The following is a 26,760-nucleotide window of genomic DNA, read 5'->3' on the forward strand; positions in this document are numbered from 1 at the left end:
TCGACGTTTCGGGCAAAAGCCGTTTCGAAGCTACTTGGATGCTGCCTGAACTGCTGTGCTCTTCCAGCACCACTAATCCAGAATCTGGTTTCCAGCATCTGCAGTCATTGTTTTTACCTTGTAAAATTTTAAAGAACCTAATCTTGGTTCCCAACATTTACTGGCCACTGAGAAAAGATGAAAATGTTCTTTGTAATCTATATAGTATTAAAATGTTCTTAATTAATTGATTGTCTTAAAGTTGACATAATTTGAGTGAAAAAAGTGGGATAATGGAAAAAATGATACAGAATACTTCAGTGTTTAACTGAGAATGCTATAAATTTGGGAATACAATTGGGAACTAATCAGTGCCAAAATGAATATATAACACAGGAACGTAGAAACACTGTTCCTTAAAAACTTAAACCTTCCATTTGTCAACCTGAGTCTCATAGTTTGATTCAAGATGTAGAGTTAAATGTTGATGAAAGTGTGTCTGCTCTATTTTACCACCCCAATGCATTTGCAAATTGAATAGGTTGCACTGAAATTGAAGAAATTTCTGTTCATATTGGAAATCTGAAAGAAAGCAGAAAATGCTAGCAATGCTCAGCAGGCAGCATCTTTGAAGAGAGAAAGGAAGCTAACATTTCAGTTTGATGGCCTTTCATTAGAAGAGGATTCTGCCAGACCTGCTGAGCATTTCTAGTATTTTATGTTTCTTATGTCAGCACCATTACTCCCCTTCAAAGCTTCTAGTGTTTCCTAGAATATTACTAATTGCAGTATTGATATACTCCCAGCAAACAACTAAATTCCTTTACCAAATAGTTATTGCAAACTTACAATGATTTATAGTAGATTATACTGAATAAGTACCTTTTGCGTTTTGTACTAATTCACTATGTTATTGTATCTTAAATCCTGCAGTGTGTGAAAGGGGTGATTTATGACAGGAACTTAAATGCTATCAGCTTTACTTACACCCTCTTCAAATGATCACATAAGAACGAATTTGTTTCCAGCTTTGAATAAAATGTTCTCTGGACTTTAGAAAATTTCATGTTGCAAGATCAATGTTTTCAGGGGTCAGCCAGTCTCACTGTGCAAATAATGATGCAAATTAGTTACACTCCATGAAGAGCCTTCAACAGAATCACTACTGTCTGCCTGTATATGTGGTTGCTTTGGAGAGTGAGTTTTTCAAATGATTTTAACAGCATTTATCACTCAAAGATTTGATTTTCCTTAAGGCATGGCCTGCAAATCTCAACTCTGGATAATTTTGCACTACTTTAAAAAAATGGACCAAATTAAATTCCTTAAAGAAAATGTTATTACACTGATTTTATTTTAATGGCCACATTCATGAAAGAAATAATATTTAAGTAAGAATGACCATAAATTTTAAAATAATGTCAAGACCTTGATCTATGGAAATAATTTAGCTGAGTAACAAAGACAAATTCTCATGCTTTTTTAGCTCATACATTTGCAATTCAATGGTACACTCTATTTTATCAATTGTTTAATTCAGTTACGTCTGGTAATGTAAGTTAACACCCTTTCACTCAGAGGTGTGCCCTCAGGTATTAGTCTGTTTTATCACTAGAAACATCTTCTTCATGCCACTGTATCCAAGCCGCTCAGTATTTTATAAGCTTCAATGAGATCCCTCTCATCCTTCTCATCTCCATCGAGAACAGACCCAGAGTCTTCAACCATTCCTCTATGAGAAGCCCAGGATCATTCTGGTGAACCCTATCAAATGCCAGCACATTCTTCCACAGATGTGGGACCCAAAACTGCTTACTATATTCCAAATGGGATCTGACCAGAGTCTTATACTGCCTTAGCAGCACAGTCCTGTCCTTATATTATAGCCCTCTCAAAATGAACGCTAAAATTGCACTTTCCTACCTAATTGGCAATGAACCTACAGCCTTCACAGAATCCTGAACTCCCAAGTCCTACTATGCTTCAGATTTCCAAAGCTTTTCCCCATTTAGAAAATAATTCTGTTAGCATACACATAACCTCACGCTTTTCCCCAGTGTGTTCCATCTGCAACCTCTTCACCCAGTCTCCTAGCCTGTCCGAGTCCTTTTGCAGCCTCCCTGCTTCTCAACACTACCAGTCCCTCCACTAACCCTTGTGTCATCTGCAAATTTGCAACAATGCTCTCAGTTCCATTGTCCAAATCATTAATACATATTTTTAATAGGTCCGGTCCCAACATGAATCACTGCAGAAGTCACCAGTTGCCAACCTGAGAAAGACCCCTTTTTCATTACTGTCTGCCTTCTACCAGTCAGTCAATCCTCTATCCATGCCAGTACCTTGCCCTTGCACTTATCTTGTTTGGCAGACTCCTGTGCAGCATTTTGTCAAAAGTTTTCTGGAAATTGAAACAGATCACAGGTTTAGATACATAATTCTATCAAATTTACGTCACAGAGACAGAGGGGTTAAAAAGGTATTTAGCACACTTGCCTTCATTGCAAAGTACTTTGGAGTACTGGAGTTGAGGTTGTACAGGACATTGGTGAGGCCTCTTCTGGAATGCTGTGTCCATTTCTGGTCGTCCAGTTATAGGAAGGGATATTATTAAGCTGGAGAGGGTTCAGAAGAGATTTGGTGCTGGGCATGGAACGTTTGAGTTGTAAAGAAAGGCTGGATTGGCTAGAGCGTGGGAGGTTGAGAAGTGACCTTTTAGAAGTTTATAAAATAATTAGGAATACATATGTATAGTTAATGATAATTGTCTTTTCCCGAGGATGGGGGATTTCAACACTGGGGGCATATTTTTAAGGTGAGAGGAGAGAGATTTAAAAAAGATATGAGGGACAAATTATTTTACACAGAGGGTGGTTTGTGAGTGGAATGAACCTCTTGAGGAAGTGGTGAACATGGATAGTATTACAATATTTAAAAGACATTTAAATAAGTACGTGAATAGGAAGAATTTGGAGGGATATGGCCAGGAGAAGGTAAGTGGTTCAAGCTTAGTTTATTCTATGGACTGAAGGGTCTGCTTCCATGTTTGTGACTCTATGTCATTCCCTGGCTCTCTTTGTCCAATTTGCTCATTAGAATCAATCATATAGCTGCACACTTAGAAATGCTCAAGGAAATTGGTAAAAGTCAGCCTGGCTTTGTCAAAGGAAAGTCAAATTTAACTGATTTATTGGAGTGCTTTCAAGTAGTAACATGTTGTTTAAAAATTGAACTTTTAAGCATAATATACTTGGATTTCCATAGTCTTACCAGACCATAAGGGCTGCTCTCTTGTTAGAGAGAAGTAACTGGTGGTGATTTAACCTGAGGGCCACCAGACCTCAGGCAAGGGAAGAGGTTGAGAAGGAGAGCCCTTCATGGTAACCTCAAACTGGTGATGGGAACTGAACCCATACTGTTAGCATCACACTATGCAACAAACCACCAATCCAGCCAACTGAGCTAAACCAATTCTCAAAATTAAGCATAGTACCACATCAAATGTTCCTGCGAAAAAGGAAAGCCATGGTGTAGGAGTAACATATTGGCAGAAAACAAAGTTTACATAAATACGTCTTTGTCCGACAGGCAGGATTTGACGAGTCAACTCTTGCAGTAATCTGTGATGGGGTCTCAACTTTTACAATTTACAGCAAAGACTTAGGTGAGGGGAGCAAAGGTATGGTAACTAAATTCACAGCTAATCCAAAGAGGCAGAATGGTACAATGAGAAGGTTACATAACAATGTTGCAGATGGTTATAGATAGGTTGAGTGAGTGAGCAAAACTCAAGAGGATGGCATAGGATGTGAGACAATATGAAGGTGTTCAATTTGGCAAGAATGAAACAACGGTATATTTAAATGTAGAATAATCACAAAATTCCAAGGTGAAGGAGGATTCAGGTGTTTTGCAACACAACTCATAAAAAGTTAATATATACCATATATCAAATCATCTCATGGGGTGTGATCCTTTATATTACAATAGGAATTCAACATGAACAGAAAGCTGTTATACTTCAGTTATGCAGGACATTTATGAGGCAACATCGTAAATACCGTATGCAGTTTTCTTCTCCTTATTAAAGAAGGGATGTCAATATATTGGAGCCTGATATAAAAGAATGAAACCTGGAATGAGTGAGTTGTCAAATGAAGATAGGCTGGAGGGGCTGGGCTCGATTCTACTGAAGCTCAGAGGGGTGAGGGGTGTTATGATTGAAATGATAAGATCCTGAATAGTATTGAGAAGGTGGACGTGAAAAGCAGGATCGCTGGTCAGTCCAGAACGAGGGGTTATGGATTTAAAATTCAGGGTCACCCTTTCAGAACAGAGGTGGGAAATATTTTTCTGACAGAGGGTCGTGGAACTTTAGAAGGAAGTGGATTTTGGGGTCATTTTATGTTTTTATGTCAGAAATGGATAGATTATTGATAGGTGAGGCAATCAAATGTAATTGGGGGTGGGGTGGGAGAATGTAAATGTGGTGTGTAAAACAAATAGATCAATCACAATTGTCTTGAACAGCAGAGGGGGATTCAAGGATTCTAGGGTTTATTTTTGGTTGTATTCTACACATTTGTATGTTTCACAAATAATTGCCCAAGTCTTTTGATAGGAAGATTGTTGTTGCAGCAGCAAAGTTAGGATTTACACCTTGAGACCATGCCAAGTCTCAAGTTGCTGATTCTGCCAGTATTGTCTGGGAAGTGTAAAGTTCTGATGGGTAACCAGCAAAAATGTCTCCAATTCTGAGTTAGAGTCAGAAACTACAGAGGGTTCCATATGATTTCACTGAATAGTTACTTGTGAACAGTTACAAACTTAAAATCCTTTCTAACCTCTGGCAGAACTACTAAACTGAGCAACTCCACCCCAAACCCCCAAAGACATATGAACTTTCCATTCCTGATCCCCTGCTTCCTAAACGCCCAAATTTAAACCCCACACCCGATTCTAACCTCCTAACACCAGCCACATATAATTCCCCTCCTGACATAGTCTGACACCCTAATTCTCCATGAACCCAGGCATCCAACCCTGACATCCCTCACAGTTGACGATGAGACCCATCCCAATAGCCTCAAATCCTTCTGTCCCCCTGACCTACTGTAAATCCTAATTCACTTGCCTGTACCCTATTCCACACCAACCTGGCACACCATCCCCCTCTTTCAAAGCTTCATTTACCTATGACCAAATCCACCTGTCACTGTATCTCCTCATCCATAGAACAGATGGTGAGGGGGTCAGAACAAAAATTGATGTGAAGCTGAGTGGTTTTGTTGAAGAGATAGAGATACAAAATTGGTATAAAATGATAGAAGTGAAAAGGAGAAAGTAAGGGTCAGCTCTAATGAAAGTAAGGCCAACAAGACATAGATGAGACACAGAGGAAGCTATAATCAAAATGGAAATGGTCACTCGTCATGCTCTGAAGTTGCAACACTGCAGCATGCCCAGGCCAAAATCCTTAGCTTGGGTGGAAAATCGTTTATTGAAATGGCAAACAGCTGTTCTGTCAGAGTCACTCCTATGGTCAGGAGTGGTCCTCAAAGTGATCTCCCAGTCTGTTTAATCTTGCCAAGGTAAAGTAGACCACATTGTGAGAAGTTAGATTAAACGAAAAAAAGTACAAGCGAACTGTGGCTTTCCCTGGACGGTGTTTTTGGGGGCTTGGACAATGTGGAGGGAGGAAGACAAAGGAAAAAGTGTTACAACCTTCTGCAAATGCATGGGGGGAGGAATGGTTGGACTACTATTAGTAATGGAGAGGTGAACCAGGGTAGCATAGATGGAGAGGGCCTGTGCAACATTGCCTGTGGAGGGGTGGGAAAGTTGCTTTTAGTGGTGGTATTCTGCTGCTGGTGGCCAAAGTTCTTCTTCACACTTATCATTTACACTTATTTCACATCTCTATTTCTCCTTCACCACCATGATCTTTTGGTCTGGGCATCCTCTCCATCTATTCCACTTGCTCCTCTTTCCCCTTTGCCAACAGCATAAAACACACTGTTTTCCAGTCCATATCAGACATGAAACGTCAACTTGGCTCCTGTCTCCACAATGCTGCCAGACCTGCTGAGTTTCGCTACATTTTCTGTTTTATTTCAGGTCTATAGCACTTGAAGCATTATCTTTCATTTTCCTTCTTTTACAATACTTATTCGGACCTAAATCTTTGAGCAAGCTTTCAGTCACCTAACGAAACTCTTCTATTGTGATTTTGTCTCATACCTATAATGGTCCTCAGAAGTGCTGCAGGATTTTTTGTTCTACTAAAGATACCATAATATAACAATGTAAGCTGTTGTTTTATGAGATCCTCAAAGTCATGCAGATAAATGAGTGATATTTATGGACAGTGGTGATTAACCTTTTATGAAGCATTGCACACTTTCTGTTACATTCAAGAAGTCATGAAATCAGTGGTATCTTTTAGACTCTTGCCCATGACCACTGTCCCACCCATTCCCTTCTACATTCCTTAGAATACCAATTGTCTGAAAACACAGGTCATTACTGAGCCATAATCAGCATCTTGGAGCAATGATTCTACTGCCTTTTCTGTTCCAGTGATACACTGTAGCCACCTCTTTCTAAACTCTCATATCTGCTTTCTACTTTCTCCAAGATCGTCTAAAGGGAGAGACGTTTGGCTGGAGGAAAAACAATTTGAAATCCTGCAAAGAAGGAAGAAAAATCAGTCAAAGGTATGAGCAAAAGCAAAAAAGGAGTTTTGACAACTGTTAAAGAAAAGCATCTGACTCAAGCGTCTGACCAAAGTGCCTACTCCTGAGGTGTAAATACCTTTTTAACTCAAAATTGAGAACTGTCCAGTACATAGCTCTTAGCCGTCCTCTAGAAATTTCCACTGTATTTCATACAATTCCTCCTGGGCAGTACAGGGAAAGGAAAGTGATTTTTTTTTACAGAAATACTCAAACTATGGCCTGAAATCTGACTTTACCATCTTTCTATAAACTAATTATTTCTCTTCTTTATTCCCATTATTTTTCTCCACTTCTACTTACCAATGCAACATGCCACAGCTCATCCTCACAGACAATGGTTGTGTGTTCCCACTAGTTGAGAGAGGAATGTATAGGAAAACCTAAGATGAATTGTCTTTGAGACAGTGTTAGCCTCAGCTTTGAGCCTCCCTGTAAAATGGGAAGTTCACTGAATGGGCCATTCTCTGTGAAATAGCTCAGCTTTTGTTTGCTTGGGCTCTCTACTTATGTTTTAGGTTCAGCACATCAAATGGATTTTAAACGTACATAACCAACATCTGTGACTAAGGATGGAAGGAGATTGTGACCATATGGAAAAGTAAATTAAAAAGAAATAGAATCTTGTAAATGGCATTATTGCTGCACATTTATTATACCATAATTATGCACAGGAAATGAAGTGTGGGTGGAAATCAATTTAATTTTTTTGCAGAAATGTTAATGATTTAACTACTTTAAAACACTTGTGGCATCTATTAGGAATATCAAACCACACAATCACACAATAAAAGGGGGCAAACTGCTGAGCACACAAATAAAAAACATTACTCAGTAAAAATTGTACTTTATTGCTTCTGTTCATTGGTTGTAAAACGGATGGAATCAAAGCTAATTCCATCTTATGCCCCAAAGATGCCTGAAGGACAATGAAACATAGAAACACAGAAAATAAGAATGGGAGTAGGCCATTTGACCCTTTGAGCCTGTTCTTCCATTCAACGTGAGCATGACTGACCATCTTATTCAGTATCCTGCTCCAGCTTTCAACACAGAACCTATGATCCCTTCACTCTTAAGAACTACACTGAACTCCTTCTTGAAAATACACAATATAAATGGTTGGGTGCGATTTCTTATGTATTGCCTGTTGCATATGCCATTCAATGGCCTGAAGCTTATTTTAGGATCCTTCAGGGAAACTGCGCTGCTCTGATTGCAGCAGGTGGCAGATTTCCTCTGCATCCAGGCCTGAACGCGGTCTAGCAAATGGCTGCAAACAAAGCAAAATTTTTTTTTAAAATGCTATGAGTTCAAGATGGAGTCAGTAGAACTCCTGTTCCCTCTGGTTTCAAAGCACATTCACTACTCTACCTGCATTTGGCATTATTCCCATTCTCCTGTAGGTGTAGGACAGACGTAGGCCACTGAGCTCTCAACTAGGTGAAAGTGAGGACTGCAGATGCTGGAGATCAGAGTCAAGATTAGAGTAGTGCTGGAAAAGCACAGCAGGTTAGGCAGCATCCGAGGAGCAGGAAAATCAACGTTTTGGGCAAAAGCCCTTCATCAAGAATGACAGCGGACAAAATGTCGATTTTCCTGCTCCTCAGATGCTGCCTGACCTGCTGTGGTTTTCCAGCACCACTCTGATCTAGACTCTGGTTTTAAGCATCTGCAGTTCTCAAGCCTGTTCTATGGTTGAGATTGTGGCTGATCTGGAATCATCATTATGTTGCCACTGGCACAGAAATCCTTGCAATATTTCTTTTTTATTAACAGCCAGCAGGTTGTTTACCCAATGTTTGAGGCCCAATGCCCCATATTAAACTGACGTAGGCCTAACCCATTGTGATGTCCAACTTGCGTATTGTCTCTATTCCAGGTCTTTGGATCAAGAATAATTCTTCCTCCCCCACTTCCCACAACTGTTTAGTGCAGATTCTTTTTAAGATTTATCTGCAATAATTGCTTTTCTACACCTTTTTTTCAAGTCCTACAACCCCACATTCACCTGCAAAACCTGAGACAAAAATACACCAGTATTAGTCTGCTGTACTCAAGGACACAATGCTCTATTCAAATCGAAGTCTGGCTTTTAAAATTGGATATCCATCTTTTACTTCTGTCCTTATAAAAATTCTTCCCCTTTCCACATAATCCCTCTTGCTATCTTTTTCCTGCTGGCTTCTCAAACATGCTTCCGATGTTTTCCCAATGTTTGACATTATTGGCTTCCATGTTTATCACCTTCTTCCAAAGCCTAGCTTTTGCCGAGTCTTTGACTCACTCCATTTATTCTCAGTTTGGATGCATTTCACCTGTAGCTTATTCATCTCATATGCATGTATTTCAAACAATTGACTTATATTTGCTTTGTGATTTATTTCAAGCAACTAACCTAGGTCTCTTTTACCTGACACAAGACAATGAAATAATTATGCCAATTTCACAGAGGACAATGCTTTAATAAATGAGATAAATCTTAATAGCACTGTACACTGGATCAAAAGAGTGATATAGCTTTAAACACCTTATTCTGTTTTTGCATGTGGACAGCAAGGCCATAGATCCCTCCAAAGGGATCAGAATGATGGTGGGATGCTGTTGTCAAGCAGCTTGTATCATGAAAAATATAGTTCTGCTTTAACTATCAGCTCAGATTCACCAAGATCAATTATTCCTGTCAGCAATATGAGTGTCTTGCCTTTATGGGGGTTCACTCATACTGCTCTGCATCTACTTTACAATGATGTGGCTGTGTTCTTTTCCATGTCTACATATTGAATCACTCCAAAGGCAAACTGAGCAGACACATGGCGTGAACAGATGTGATATGAATTAATAAGCTGCAATAAGGCAGCATAAATTGAAAATACAGAACAGCAGTTATAATTGGATGCACTTTGTTCAATCAGTACAACTTATTTTCCTCTAACAATACAAGATATAGACAAACCATGCTTCTCCATAATCTGTAATCCTCATTGATTTAAGATGATTTATGAATTGTCTGCCAGTATTTCTAATTGAACACGCCTATAATCTTGCTTTCATTCCCACTATTTACATCAAATTTAAAACAGGAGGGCATTTAGCATGGGTGAGACAAATTGAAAATTATTTATTGATACAGTTTTTGAGGACAAAGGGTTTCCCATTTATATATTCAATAAACTTTCAGTCCATTGTAAAACAAAATGTATAAGAATATATTTGTTTCAACATAATGTGAGAATACATTGAGAAAATGATGTTTTAAATCACCCAAATTTAATTTTTAAAAACTTTAACGAATCTGTTGGGAGAGAAAATAGTCTAAACATTCAGAATATGACATGTGGTCAACTGAGAAATTACATTGGTAGAAGCCATTATAATTGCATTTCAAATATGCCATGTTATAAATTAACTGCATTGATAGCTGTCTGAAATGCCATTAGACCTATTCTATTCATTGTTCCATTGTAATGCACTGTACTGTCGATGCTACATCCAACTGTTCTAAGGATAACACGTAGAAATCTCTATTTGTACTCACACAAAAAGCAAAGCATTTCAGCTGACACACATGGACAGTACAAAAGTTTCACAAATTAAATAGCACATGAAAGGAAAAGAAAAATCAAGCAGTAGAATCAAGAAAAGGTGTCACAGAATTTGAAGAAACAATTCTGGTTCCATGGTTACTAGTACAGCAAAATTCACACTCAGACAATGGATTGATAATCACTTCAGCTGTATCATTGACATTTGATTCTTATTCATCGCAACCATGTTCAAGTATTAAAATTATATTTCCTTTGGGAACAACAAAGAAAGCAAAAAAATACAACTTTGGCATAATGGATAAATAGGATGAAAAATAATGAATTTTTAACAGAGGAATGTGTCTGAGAAGAAAGACTTTATTCTTCAATGCCCTTCTACTCACTGTCTCGTATTGAGTTAATTTACTGAAAATTAATTCTGTCACAGTCCAATAAAGCCTTTCTTCTGCTTTCAAAAATTTTAAGAAGGAAATTATGTTTTTCATTAAAAATAATGTCATACATTTTAAACAAAGATTCCACCACAAAACCTGTAATATCAACACAAAGATTAAGGTAGATAATTTATTCAATGGTCTTATTGATGGCTTAAATAATTTTAGTAATGGAAACTGAAAATTGCAGGTTTCTCATGAAAAAGCGAGGAAAAATTAAGTGAGTGGTTAAAATTTGGATGATGGAACATAATGTGGGAAAATATGAGGTTACGCGATTTGGCAGAAAGAGAGGAACTGCTTATTATTTAATTGGAGAAAGACTCCAGAAAGTTGCAACACAGGCTGATTTGTGAGTCCCTGTGCATGAATATAAAATGGCATTTGAGTGTGGGGAAAGCAAATGAACTGTTGGCCTTTATTTCAAAGGGCACACAACAAAATAATAAGGTAAGTCTTGCTCAAACTACATAAGATACTACTTAGACCACAATTGGAAGTCAATGAACAATTTTGTTCCCTTTATCTTAGGAAAGATATAATAGGATTGGAGGCAGTCTAGAGAAGATTCTCAAAGTTGATCCCAGGTTTGGAGAGATCTTCTTTTGAGGAGTGGTTGGGCACATATGCATTAGAGTCATAGAGATGTATAGTGTGGAAAAACCCCTTCGGTCCAACTCGTCCATGCCAATTGATATCCTAAATGAATCTACTCTCATTTACCAGCATTTGGTCCATATCCCTCCAAACCCTTCCTACTCATGTACCCATCCAGATGTCTTTTAAATGTTCCAAGTACCAGCCTTCACCACTTCCTCTGGCAGCTCATTCCATTTACGCACCACCCTCTGCATGAGAAAGCTGCCCCTTAGGTCTCTTTTAAATCTTTCCCCTCTCACCCTCTACTTCTGGACTCCCCCAATCCAGGAAAAAGATCTTGTTTATTCACCCTATCTATGCCGCTCAGGATTTTAAAAACCTCTATAAGGTCGCCTCTCAGCCTCTGATGCTCCTGAGAAAACAGCCCTGATTTATTCAGCCTCTCCATTGAGCTCAAACTCTCCAATCCTGGCAACATCCTTGTAAATCTTTTCTGAAACCTTACAAGTTTCACAATATCCTTCCTATAACATAGAGACCAGAATTGCACACAATATTCCAAAAGTGGCCTAACCAATGTTGTGTACAGCTGCAACATGACCTCCCAATTTGAATGAGGCATCCTTATTTGAATATATAATATTCTTAGGAGGCTTGGCAGGGCGGATGTGGAGAGGCTACATGAGAATCTAGGATGATAGAGCATTACCTCAGATTAAGAGGTCACCCATTTAAGATAGCAATAAGGAGGAATGTCTTCTCTAAGAGGGTAGTAAATATGTAGAAACTTTTACACAGAGGGTTATCAAAGATAACTCATTTAATACATTCAAGGCTGAGACAGCCAGTGTTTGATCAGTAAGGGAATTGGGGTTAATGACGAGAAGTCAGGAAAATGGAATCGAGGGCTATCGGATTAGCAATGATCTCATTGAATGGTAGAACAGACTTGATGGGCAGAATGGCTTCTTCTGCTCCAACATTTTATGTTCTTATAGAAGAGGAGTACTTAGCTAACACTTTCAGAAAGCAGATAATTGGCTCAAGGACTTCACGTTATGCCCTCAAGATTTAATGACATAGGGAGAAGTAAAACTAGATATGGTGTTGTTTAACAGGGCAGTCAAAGGCTATCAGGGATAGCCAGAAAGGCGGAAGTCAAAATCAGATTAGCAATATTCTTACTGCATGGCAGGGCAAGCTCAAAGAGGGAATGGCTTACTCCTGGTGTTAGTTCATATGTTTGCATGTGCATTTGTTGATTCTATTATCTACAATAATATGGAGAACCTTATGTATTATGATTTTATAAAATCTGATGCACAGCCAATCAAATATCTCCACATAAATAATGCAAACTAATAATATATGCATTCATATTTGACAACTAGAACAACCACAGAAGTCACTTGTTCCTGTATGGCCACCAGAAGATTTTCATATTCAAGTAAAATTTAATGGAATACGTATGTGGTGGAAAACAGGACAGAATGATCATTATTTTCTCCTCTAAACTAATTTATTTGATAGCTGAGAAGACTAAATTATTGTAACCTTAGTCATGAAGATTACCAGCTCTATGTTGAATCATTTCACTCCCCTATATTAAAGCTATATTGCCAGGGACAGATACAAACCGACCAGAGCTTGTCCAGAATGCATTTCCTATAATGGATGTCATACCAGAAGGGACTAACATTTGGAGCTGATTTCCCTGCTGTCCCCAACAGTGCTGATGGCTAGAGATCACAATGACAGCAATGCAGCCTTGATGAAGCTATGATGGAACTTCTGAATAATTTAGACTGGCCTTTTAGCAGATTTAGGCTGGTCATTGGAATTCTGGAAATATGAATTTCATTACTTTAAAAACTCTGGTTCCATGCTGATACACAAAACCAGGTCAAATTCAAAGTGACATTCTAGAGCGGTCTGTATTCTTAAGCTTTTCTTCAGTTGAAATCTAAATGTCTATTCCTTTATTAAAGTAAACCATTATGGAATCACTAAACCAACACAGCCATGCACCACCTCTTCAAAGTATATTACCTCACAACCTCTTCAATTTTTAATTCTCATATCTGCAAATCTGGGAAGTTTTGCTTAAAGAGATAGTCATTAATGCAACTATAATTCATACTTAAATGAGCTGCTTTAAAATTGCCAAGTTAATATTCACTCAGCTCAGACTTGCAAGGCCAAGCATAACTTTACAAAATAGTTTTCTGAATTATATTCTAGCTTGCTAATATATCGTTTAAACTATATCATATGCTACAGTATACATTGATTTGAATAAAATTAAAAATCATACAACACCAGGTTACAGTCCAACAGGTGTGTGATTTTTAACTTTGTCCACCCCAGTCCAACACCTGCACCTCTAAGGCTTGATTAGAATATTCAACAAAATGAAATACCAGTTAGACCTATGTCTTATAATCTTTGAAAAGAAATCTTGTTTGATTGACTTGCAATTTGTAGAATGCATTGGGTGATTCCTGGTAAGTTATACATGTGTGCTGATTCAAGACGGTTTGAGATAAACAGATACACAAATATTGAACTAAAAACAAACATTCAAGTTCCAAAAAACAGTGAGGTCCTCAGATCTCTCAAATTCATCTCTGACCAGCAGTTGCTTTGTGCCATGGTTGGGTATTTTGCCTCTGTTTCCAATGTGCAAGAACCCAGCAGTCATTTGAAATAAATTGACAGTACAGGTGAAGGGCTGTCAGTTCTGAAAGCAGCATTTCTCAGAAGTGGAAATAGCACTGAGACACTATCTCCATTGTGTAAAATTCAGGGAAAAAAATACAATTTGTACTGTCCGTTGCATATCATACATACAAATACATGATTTGACTCAATAAAATTTTTAAATTAAAGGGAGATAAAGTATCCTTCATCAGTGTTAGTTGAAGGAGTTTATAACAAAGGTTCAACACAACTAACTGATGTATACAATGCATCAGAACCACATTAAAAAATTGTCTGTAGGTAGCCATAGTTTGAAATTGATGATACTTAAACAATCCATCCACTCAATAGAGAAAAACATCACAACTGCAAATACCAAAGTAGTTGAATTCAAGTACCTACCTGTAACTGTCAATTCTGTTGTTCTTCTTACCACAAAGCTTCCGAACTTCACTTCGCATGTGTAATTTCCAACGTCATCTTCTGTTACTTCACGAATTAGAAGTGTGTCTCCCTTCTGAATGATAGATTGCCGCCAATCCTTTGCCTTGCATTCCTGTTCAGAAACAACGGTATGCTATCTCATCCATTTCTATTGTTACACTTTTTCTTTCTTTTCTTAAGTAAACTCTATTCAATAAAACAATAAACATACTGCAGAAGGGTCACTGGACCTGAAATACTCTCTCGGCTTTCTCTCCACAGATGCTGCCAGACCTGCTCAGTTTTTCTCGCAATTTTTGATTCTGTTCCTGATTTCCACCATCCACAATTTTTAACTCATGAATAACTTATGGAGCTATTTAAATTAAACATATAGTCCAGAAACACAAAAAAAATTATTATCGCCTTACCTTATACCATACAACAGGCTCACTGTCTGGGAGAATGAAATCCTCAATATCAGGGCATGATATTTCTTTACTCTTGCTGAGCTCAGCTTTTTCAAAATATTTCATTCTTGTATTGTAGCAAAGGCCTGTATCATTTTCAGCTACGATCAGTGACATTGAAACCTTCATGCAGTATGTAGTATTCCTAAAAGGTAAAAGGTATAGAAAAATAAAATTGAAAATAGAAATGAACACATTTTTAACATGAAGAATTGAAATGAACTTTATTGAAGGATAGTTAAATTATCTCAAACAAACTAAGAATATTCCTAGTTTGCACAATATATATATATCACCCATCATATGGTGTTCATATATGACAAATAATACACTGTCACCAGTTCACACATCAGTGTCATGTTTACATGAGTCTGCTTTCACTAAAGCTGACCTATTTTTTATTATTTTCACTTACCATTAACAATACATGAACCCGGATTCAGATGGGACCAAGCACCTGACTGACTCTGACCAAACCCTTGAACTGAAATCGGTCAACCCTTTGCCTTTCTGTGGTGGAATACCCTCACTGCTTGTGGTCTCCTTTGACCCCACCTGACTGTCACACATGGCAATTGGAGAAACAGAGGCAATTGTTTGCTGTGGAGGTAGCTGGCATGTTCTGTTATTCTAATAGTGATATAGCACAGAGCTGTACAGCGACATGTCCACCCCTGACCGTTCAATATTGAGTCAGCATAATGACAGTATGCCTGTGCCAAACAGCAATGCAAACCACAGAGGCTGCTAGCATTGAAGAACTTGCATGCTAAAAAGCAAGTGCTGGCATTGAAGAACTTGCATGCTAAAAAGCAAAACAAACTAGTGAGGCTGACAGATTCCAGGAAAGCACAAAGTCAGTGAACATCAAGAAATGAAGCAAACAGCCTTCTGTGCAGATGTGTGGGTGTCTCTGTGTGAAATGCGACCTGGCAGAAGTGGTGAGAGAATTGGTCTGAGAGCAGGCACAGTGATGTGATGAGGCTGGAGTTTGCTGATGCTGACTTGTGTGGATGAATGGTGGAGGAGGGCAGTGTCTATGGAGGGAAGTCATAATGAAAACACAGTTGTCTGAAGGCAATGAAGCAAATGGTGAACTATTGCTGCCAGGTAACCACTCTGACCTTCAGCTTGGGAATTGGTGCTGTCCAGTTTCTGAGATTCAATACTCAAACCTTACAGAGAAAATTAGGATTTTTGTTTCTTTTCCTATTGAGATTGAAAGTTTCATTCTTGCCATATTTTTCCAACTGTCTTGCCAATGTGTCCACAGCTTGAGAGCAGAAAATTCCACCCATAAAAAGTCATTATATTTACTCAAGGTGATGTATCCTCCAAGGCACGAGATCTTGTATTGTGCTGTAATATTACTTTTGTCAAGTTTATCTTTGAACAAGTGATTTTTTGAAAACTAATTTTGTGAGTCATAGGATAAATGTGACAATGTTGGAGAATAAATATGAAAGATGTCATTTCAAATGGACACTTACTATTTTAATTCAAGAAATGAGAAATAGCTTGTATGTACAACCACCTCCGAAAAATGTTTTGCTATAAATGAAGTATTTCTGAATTGCACTCACTAGTGTATTGTGGAGAAAGGCAGAAGTCAATTTACAAATAAAACGCTCCAACAAACAATGATGATAATGACCAGATAATGTACCTCACAGTTTCATTAGATTAGGCACCACTGGAGAGGTCATTCTGGAAGGCTAGCAACTTCATTCAGTTCAGATATATGGGAGTGAAAATGTATTGAAGGAAGTCACCAAACCAAAATGAAAAAAAAACATTCACCGCTTTGTCTAACAATGTGCATCTGACAATATGCAATTAAATTACATATTTCACAAAACCTATGATTTGAAACAAACTCCATATGGTCTGTGTTTGACAACTACAAATTCCAGAAGTTTTTTTGAATTGGAATTTTTTTTTTGAAAAGGCCTTTTTTTAAACATGTTATCATTTTTAAAAATTGATAAAAACTACTCTGGTCTGTCGTGAAGAAGATGCCTGTTGACTGAAGATTATATGAACGGTTCAGTTGAGAGGGCGATACAGGTGCAGATCCAGGTTCTTTAGGGATGAGTTGAGGATTTATGCCTCAGCCATTAATCTGGGCAGCAAATTGCAAAACCCCACCACCCTCTGGGTCAAAACATCTTTCCTTACATGTCCTGTGAGTGACCTTTCCACTGGGGGAAACAGGTCTTCAATGTGTACTCTATCCAAGCCCATCATTAGTCTGTGCACCCCGATTAAGCAATATTCCAACAGTGGCCTAACCAATGTCCTGTACAGCTGCAAAATGACCTCCCAACCCCTCTATTCAATACTCTGACCAATAAAGGAAAGCATACCAAACGTCTTCTTCACTGTCCTATCGACCTGCGACTCCACTTTCAAGGAGCTATGAACCTGCACTCCAAGGTCTCTTTGTTCAGCAACACTCTCTAGGACCTTACCATTAAGTGTATAAGTCCTGCTAAGATTTGCTTTCCCAAAATGAAGCACCACGCATTTATCTGAATTAAACTCCATCTGCCACTTCTCAGCCATTGGCCCATCTGGTCAAGATCCTGTTGTAACCTGAGGTAACCCTCTTTACTGTGCAATACACCTCCATTTTTGGTGTCATCTGCAAATTTACTAACTGTACCTCTTATGCTCGCATCCAAATCAGTTATGTAAATGACAAAAAGTTGAGGACCCAGCACCAATCCTTATGGTACTCCACTGGTCACAAGCCTCCAGTCTGAAAAACAAATTTCCACCACCACCCTCTGTCTTCTACCTTTGACTCAGTTCTGTATCGAAATGGTTAGTTCTCCCTGTATTCCATGAGATCTAACTTTGCTAATCAGACTCCCATGGGGAACTTTGTTGAATGCCTTACTGAAGTCCATATAGATCACATTTACCACTCTGCCCTCATCAATCCTCTTTGTTACTTCTTCAAAAAACTCAATCAAGTTTGTGAGACATGATTTCCCACGCACAAAGCCATGTTGACTATCCCTGATCAGTCCTTGCCTTTCCAAATACATTTGCATCCTGTCCCTCAGGATTCCCTCCAACAACGTGCCCACCACTGACGTCAGGTTCACTGGTCTATAGTTCCCTGGCTTGTCCTTACCACCCTTCTCAAACAGTGGCACCATGTTTGCCAAACTCCAGGCTTCCAGCACCTCACCTGTGACTATCGATGATACAAATATCTCAGCAAGATGCCTAGCAATCACTTCTCTAGCTTCCCATAGAGTTCTAAGGTACATCTGATCAGGTCCTGGGGACTTATCCACTTATTTGCATTTCAAGACATCCAGCACTTCCTCCTCTGTAATATGGACATTTTGCAAGATGTCACCATCTATTTCCCTACAGTCTATATCTTCCATATCCTTTTCCACAGTAAATACTGATGCGAAATACTCATTTAGTATCTCCCCCATTTTTTGTGGCTCCACACAAAGGCCGCCTTGCTGATCTTTGAGGGGACCTACTCTCTCCCGAGCTACCCTTTTGTCCTTAATGTATTTATAAAACACTTTGGATTCTCCTTAATTCTATTTGCCAAAACTAACTCATGTCCCCTTTTTGCCCTCCTGATTTCCCTCTTAAGTATACTCCTACTGCCGTTATACTCTTCTAAGGATTCACTCGATCTATCCTTTCCATACCTTCCACACGCTTCCTTCTTTTTCTTAACCAAACCCTCAATTTCTTTAGTCATCCAGCATTCCCTATAGCTACCAGCCTTCCCTTTCACCCTGACAGGAATATACTTTCTCTGGATTCTCGTTATCTCACTTCTGAAGGCTTCCCATTTTCCAGCCGTCCCTTTACCTGAGAACATCTGTCCCCAATCAGTTTTTGAAAGTTCTTGCCTAATACCGTCAAAATTGGCCTTTCTCCAGTTTAGAACTTCAACTTTTAGATCTGGTCTATCCTGTTCCATCACTATTTTAAATCTAACAGAATTATGGTCACTGGCCCCAAAGTACTCCCCCACTGACACCTCAGTCACCTGTCCTGTCTTATTTCCAAAGAGTAGGTCAAGTTTTGCACCTTCTTTAGTAGGTACATCCACATACTGAATCAGAAAATTGTCTTATACACACTTAAGAAATTCCTCTCCATCTAAACCCTTAACACTATGGCAGTCCCAGTCGATGTTTGGAAAGTTAAAATCCCCTATCATAACTACCCTATTATTCTTACAGATGACAGATATCTCCTTACAAGTTTGTTTCTCAATTTCCCTCTGACTATTAGGGGGTCTATAACACAATCCTAATAAGATGATCATCCCTTTCTTATTTCTCAGTACCACCCAAATAACTTCCCTGGATGTATTTCCGGGAACATCCTCCCTCAGTAATGCTATCCCTTATCAAGTATTCCATGCGCCCTCCTCTATTGCCTCCCTTTCTGTCCTTCCTGTAGCATTTGTATCCTGGAACATTAAGCTGCCAGTCCTGCCCATCCCTGAGCCATGTTTCTGTAATTGTTATAATATTCCAATCCCTTGTTCCTAACCATGCCCTGAGTTCATCTGCCTTCCTTGTTAGGCCCCTTGCATTGAAATAAATGCAGTTTAATTTGTTAGTTGTGTCTTGTCCCTGCCTGCCCTGACCTCTTTCCTCACTATTTCCCTGCACACACCCCCACACCCCCACCCCTCACCCCACCTTACTATTTTAAATCCTCCTGAGCTGCTCCAGCAAATTTCCCTGCCAGTATATTAATCCCCTTCCAATTTACGTGCAATCCATCCTTCTTGTACAGGTCACTTCTACCCCAAAAGAGATTCCAATAATACAAAAACGTGAATCATTCTCCCATACACTAGCTCCTCAGCCATGCATTCATCTGCTCTATCCTCCTATTCCTGCCCTCACTAGCTCATAGCACCGGGAGTAATCCCGATATTACTACTCTCGAGGCCCTCCTTTTTAAATTCCTGCCTAATTCTCTGCATTTTCCCTTCAGAATCTCAACCTTTTTCCTTCCTATGTCGTTGGTTCCAATGTGGACAATGACCTCTTGCTGGACCCTCTCCCCTGTGAGAACATTCTGCATCCTCTGTGAGACATCGTTGATCCTGGCACAGGGAAGCAACACACCATTCTGTTTTATTTCGCTGTTGACCACAGAAATGTCTGTCTGTACCTCAGACTAGAGAATCTCCTAGCACAATGATCTCTTGGAACCCGACATACCCCTTGTTGCATTAGAGCCAGTCACAATACCATAAACTTGGCTGTTCGTGCTACGCTCCCCTGAGAATCCATCACCCCTACATTTTCCAAAACAGCACACCTGTTTGAAATGGGTATAGCCACAAAAGACTCCTGCATTACCTGCCTATGTCTCTTACCTTTCCTGGAGTTAATCCATCTTTGTGACTGTATCTGAGAACTTCCCCCCCTTCCTATAACTGCCATCCATCACATTCTGTTGCTGTTGCAAATTCCTCATTGCTTCTAACTGTCTCTCCAACCGATCCACTCGATCTGATAATCCAACAGCATTTATGGCAGATATAATCTGCAGTGACCCTTAAACTCTCTCTTAACTCCCACATCTGACAAGAAGCACATATCACTCTACTAAAGGCCATTTTTGCTCCTTCACAATCTACAGACACAGAAAATATCACCGTCTTATTCCACTACAAACACTGCCCCAGGTTAAATTAATATTTATGGCTTATATTTTAAGTTTAATCAAGAGACATATTTCCAAAAATATATAATCAAGAAAGAACCTACTCTACTCACTACTGCAGACTTTCTGTAGTCCACTTAAAACAATTAACTTATCCATTCTTATGTTGCAGCAGCTTTTAACACATGGTGAAAATAAAAACTCATCACTGTATCTATGACAGATTGAGATAGCTGAATAGATGTTTTTTTTTTAGCAGTGATGACCATTAATGAAGAAACAACTCCCAGATATCCCATTCCTTGGCACAATTGCTGAAACAAATAGAGGGAGATATCCATGGTATCGTGGCCAACATTTATCTTTCAACAAACACTGAATGGTCATTATTATATCACTATTTGTGGGTATTTGCTGTGCATTAATCAGCTGCTGTATTTTACATTACTGGAGTGAGTACATTTAAAAATGTCATTAGCTATAAATCACTTTGGAATGTTTGTTAGTCAAGTAAGGTGTTTACATAAATGTACTTTGCTTTTCATACTCCACTCAAGCTACCTCTTTTTACTCACCCAGCCATAACAGCATAACACTTTATTGTCTTCTCTCTCACATGCTTAAATTCCCCATTTGATTTTTGCTGATTACTTTATATTAATGACTTCCAGTTTTGCTCTTTCCTATCCATGCAAACACACTTCTTCTATCCATGTATTACAATCTCCAATGATTACTATTTTAGATTCACTTTCTCTCCCTGTTTCATTTGAACACATTGTCAAGGATTGAATAACCAGGTTGCACATAAAACATAGAACATAGAACAGTACAGGCCCTTCGACCCTCGATGTTGTGCTGGCTTTTTAACCTACTCTAAGATCAGACTAACCTACATAGCCTTCATTATACTATCTTCCATGTGCCTATCCAAGAGTCGCTTAAATGTCCCTAATGTATCTAATTCTACCACCACTGCTGGAAATGTATTCCATGCCCCCACCACTCTCTGAGTAAAGAACCTACCTCTGACATCTCCCCTAAACCTTCCTCTAATCACCTTAAAATTATATCCCCTCATGATAGCCATTTTGGCCTGGGAAAAAGTCTTTGGCTGTCCATTCTATCTATGCCTCTCATCATCTTTTAAACCTCTATGAAGTCACCTCTCATACCTCTTCACTCCAATGAGAAAAGCTCTAACTCCCTCAATCTTTCTTCATAAGACATGTCATCCAGTCCAGGCAGCATCCTGGTAAATCTCTTCTACACCCTCTCTAACACTTCCACATCCTTGCTATAATGAGGCAACCAGAACTGAACATGATATTCCAAGTGTGGTCTAACCAGGGCTATTTTAGAGCTGCAGCATAACCTTGCAGCTCTTAAACTCAATCCCCCTACTGACGACCAACACACTATATGCCTTCTTAACAACCCTATCAATATGGGTGCAGGTTTAAGTGATCTATGGATGTGAACCCAAAGATCCCTCCGTTCCTCCACACTGCCAAGAATCCTGCCTTTAACCCTATAACCTACATTCAAATTTGACCTTCCAAAATGAATGACTTCACACGTTTCCAGGTTGAACTCCATCTGCTCCATCTCCTGTCACTGTCTCATTGCAACCTTACAATCGCCCTCCACACGATCCACAATACCATCAACCTTTGTGTCATTGGCAAATTGACTAAACCACCCTTCCACTTCCTCATCTAAGTCATTTATAAATATCACAAAGAGCACAGGTCCCAAAACCGATCCCTGCAGAACACCACTGGCCACCGAGCTCCAGGCTGAATAGTTGCCATCTACTATCACCCTCTGTCTTCTCTGGGCCAGCCAATTCTGTTTCTAGGCAACCAAATTTCCCTGTATCCCATTCCTCCTTACTTTCTGAATGAGCCTACCATGGAGAACCTTATCAAACACACCACATCTACTGCTCTACCTTCATCGATGTGTTTTGTCACATCCTCAAAGAATTCAATAAGGCCTGTAAGACATGACCTGCACCTCACAGAGCCATGCTATCTGCAATCAAGCTATGCTTTTACAAATAATCATAAATCCTGTCTCTCAAAATCCACTCTAATAATTTGTCCACCACTGACGTAAAACTGACTAGTCTGTAATTCCCTGAGTTATCCCTATTCCCTTTCTGGAACAAGGGAATAACATTTGCTACTTTCCAATCATCTAGAGAACAGAATTGTATACACTATTCCAACAGTGGCCTAACCAATGTCCTGTACAGCCGCAAAATGACCTCCCAACTCCTGTACTCAACACTCTGACCAATAAAGGAAAGCATACCAAACGCCTTCTTCACTATCCTACCAATCTGCAACTCCACTTTCACGGAGCTATGAACCTGCACTCCAAGGTCTCTTTGTTCAGCAACACTCCCTAGGATCTTAACAATAAGTGTATATGTCCTGCTAAGATTTGTTTTCCCAAAATGCAGCAACTCGCATTTATCTAAATTAAACTCTATCTGCCACTTCTCAGCCCATTGGCCCATCTGGTCAAGATCCTGTTGTAATCTGAGGTAACCCTCTTCGCTGTCCACTACACCTCCAATTTTGGTGTCAGACTAGATTGGGTTGGGATATCTGGTTGGCATGGACGGGTTGGGCTGCAGGGTCTGTTTCCATAGTGTACATCTCTATGATGCAATGACTCTATCTGGTACTATTCCAGTGGACAGTGAGGATGCAAAGATCATCGCCAAAGATGCAACAATCCCTTCTCTCTCATCCAGTAATAGCCTTGGCTATATCCCATCTGGCCCAGGGAACTTATCAATCCTCATGTTTTTCAAACTTTCCAGCACATCCTTCTTCTTAACATCAACTTGTTCGAGCATATCAGCCTGTTTCACATTGTACTCACAAACTACAAAGTTGCTGTCACAAGTGAATACTGAAGCAAGAAGTATTCATTTAGGATTTGCCCTACCTTCTCCGACTCCAGTCATAAGTTCCCTCCACACACTCTGGCCATCCTCTTGTTTGTCACATAAGTGTCGAACTCCTTAGGGTTTTCCTTAATCCCACCTGCTAGGATTTTTCATGCCCCTTCTAGCTCTCCTAAATCCACTGTTCAGTTCCTTCCTGGCTACCGTGTCACCCTCAAGAACCCAGTCTGATCCTTGCCTCCTCCACTTTAAGTAAGCTTTCTTCTTCCTCTTGACTAGATGCTCCACATTTCTTATCGCCCAAGGCTCCTTCACCCTAACATCCCTTCCTTGCATCTGTGGGACAAACCTGTCCAGCACTATCAGGAAGTGCTCTCAAAACAACACCCACATTTCTGTTGTGCATTTCCCTGAGAACACCTGTTCCCAACTTATGTCACACAGTTCCTGCCTCATAGCATTGTAATTCCCCCTCCCCCAGTTAAATACTTTCCCATGCTGTCTGCTCCTATCTCTCTCCATGACTATAGTAACAGTCAGGGAGTTGTGATCACATCACCGAAATGCTCTCCCACTGAAAGATCTGACACCTGACCAGGTTCGTTGTCAAGATAGCTTGGTCACTGAAAACCACATTGAATTATCATTTTAATAAGTTATATTAAACATAGTTTTATTTCTATTCATAGAAGAAAAATATAAGATGACAATATTAGATTACCAAAATGCACCAAAGAATGAGTCATATTTTCATGAGACTCAGTTTTGGGATTAAGTGGCAACTAGAAAACCACAGCAAATGCGCTGATACTATTTAAATAGTTTGCAACAATTAGATTTAGATTAGATTAGATTCCTTACAGTGTGGAAGCAGGCCCTTCGGCCCAACAACTCAACACCGACTCTCCGAAGAGTAACCCACCCAATCCCCTTTTCCCTTAGACTAATGCACCTAATTGACAATTTAAGTGTGGCCAATTGACCTAACCTGCACATCTTTGGACTGTGGGAGGAAACTGGAGCACCCAGAGGAAACTCATGCAGACACAGGGAGAATGTACAAACTCCACACAGACAGTTACCCAAGGTTGGAATCAAACCCGGGACACTGGTGCTGTGAGGCAACAGTGCTAACCACTGAGCCACCATGCTTTGATGACAACAGAAACAACTTATATTTTTCTAAAAATGAAATATTCAGAATAACAATATCATGGAAAAATACAACCAATCTCAATTAATTTATACATTGCAATTTTTCTCAGTAACTGCTTGATGGGGCAACTATTTGGAAATCAAGTAAGTGTATAACCATTAACTCCATGCACAGTTAAAACAGCAGGGAAACCTTAGTGGAAATGAGCATTTTCAGGAGAAGCTTTTTAGCATGTCATAAAAGTACAACAGGTTTTAAGGTATCACAGCCTTAGTTAATATGTGAAGGCTGGTCATTCAGATGAGATAATATTAGATTGCTGATGGCTGTATAATTATACGAGGAGTATAATTTAAAAATTGGAAAAGATAAAACAAGGAAAATTAAATTGTTAGAAGCTGAAGGATCAAGGGTAAGAGGGGAAGTTAAAGCTTACAGATCAGTGAATTCAAAAGTAGAAAATTAAATTATGTTATGCTGAGCAATACGTTTGAATCTGTCCAACATCTGGATTGGTGTCAGGGTGGCTTTACACATGTCTAGTGTCTGTTTGGTGCATGAGGATGCAAATTCATAGCTACATCTGCCTTAGCACAGGTTTGCTGGAGGTCAGTGGTGCTGCAGGAAAGAAAGTCCAGCCTTGCCCAAATTGGCAGTGCTAATCACAATTAACCTCATTGTGACAAACCTACTTGAGGAACGACAGTCCTCCATTTTTAGAACCTTCTTTCTGCTCTGTTAATGGAGATCTTCAGCTGAATGTATGCATAAATGACCCTCTTTATTTAAACTCATGGAAGGTTGCTATTAGGTTTTCAAATTGACCACTGACTCATAGTTTACAAAACATGCACAATTTCATTTTAGAAGTACTGACTATGTGAGAATGGGATGGAAACAAGAGTTTACTTCTCTCTCATTCTCGTCTGTACAGTCTAGAAAATTGATGTAGGTTTGCTCGCTGAGCTGGAAGGTTCATGTTTAGACGTTTCATCACCATACTAGGTAACATCTTCAGTGAGTCTCCAGATGAAGCATTGCCGATGATTCCTGCTTTCTATTTATAGGTTTGGGTTTATTTGGGTTAGTGATGTCATTTCCTGTGGTGATGTCATTTCCTGTTCCTTTTCCATCCCCTGAGAAAAAGAACAGGAAATGACATCACTACAGGAAATGACATCACCAACCCAAGAAACCCAAACCTATAAATAGAAAGCAGGAATCATCAGCAATGCTTCTTCCAGAGACTCACTGAAGATGTTACCTAGTATGGTGATGAAACGTCTGAACATGAACCTTCCAGCTCAGCAAGCAAACCTATATCCAGAACCTCAACCTGAACTACAAATATTCTCAAAACTTGCTAGACTGGAAAATCCCAGAGGGAAGCAGTAAAGAGATCGTCCCAACGAAATGGATCTGAGGCAAAAATATCCAATCATCAGTCTTTGTTGCAAAGCTATTTTACATTGCAAGAGATTTTTGGCTTATTTATTTCATTGTAGGGTGGAGAAGATAGGGTGATATCTCCGTCCATAGAAAGGATTGGATGCAATAGATTTCATTCATTAAGTAATTATGGAGATATAAATTAACTTACTGATTAAACACAGGATATGAAAGGCAAATTTCAAAGTGAGAGAATGGAGGTGCATTCATTTCCTGTAGCTGTTTGGAAAATGGCATGAAATAACTAAAGATATTAAGACAATTTTTTCTGCTTATTTTATGGAGCACCAATATCAATGTATTTGTGAATAATTCCTGTCCTGACTCATGAAGTTGTAAATATCGTCTTTTAAAACAAATTGGAATTTTATTTACAATGCTAAGCAGAGGAAATCTTCACAGATGTACCTATTGTGGTTTCACACAAAGAACAAAAGGAATTCATATTCCACAGTTAGATGTACAGTACCAATTTTGTGTTACATTTTTAATTTCAATTATAAAAAGAATGAATCATGACATGGCATTAGAGAATACTTTATAGCATCTGGAGTAACATATAAACTTGGGATTGATAATTATTGCAAGTTGTGTTTCTGACTTGGTGATACCATCTTGGTGGGAAAGACACTTAATATAAGTTTGCTGCTCACAACAGGAAAGGAATA

General features: G+C 39.1%; 1 protein-coding gene across 6 annotated transcripts in view; it reads right to left on the minus strand.

The window, feature by feature from the left end:
• Positions 1 to 26,760, minus strand: part of LOC140486208 (interleukin-1 receptor accessory protein-like 1) — a 1,398,735-nt gene that overhangs the window by 670,347 nt on the left and 701,628 nt on the right. For all 6 annotated transcript variants that reach the window (XM_072585029.1, XM_072585030.1, XM_072585026.1 and 3 more), the window contains 2 exons: positions 14,850 to 15,033; positions 14,398 to 14,551 (listed from right to left, as the gene is read on the minus strand). In XM_072585029.1, the coding sequence (XP_072441130.1) occupies positions 14,398 to 14,551; positions 14,850 to 15,033 (338 nt within the window). The remainder of the gene's footprint in view (positions 1 to 14,397; positions 14,552 to 14,849; positions 15,034 to 26,760) is intronic.

This window comes from Chiloscyllium punctatum, chromosome 15, assembly GCF_047496795.1.
Source record: "Chiloscyllium punctatum isolate Juve2018m chromosome 15, sChiPun1.3, whole genome shotgun sequence".
Taxonomy (NCBI): domain Eukaryota; kingdom Metazoa; phylum Chordata; class Chondrichthyes; order Orectolobiformes; family Hemiscylliidae; genus Chiloscyllium; species Chiloscyllium punctatum.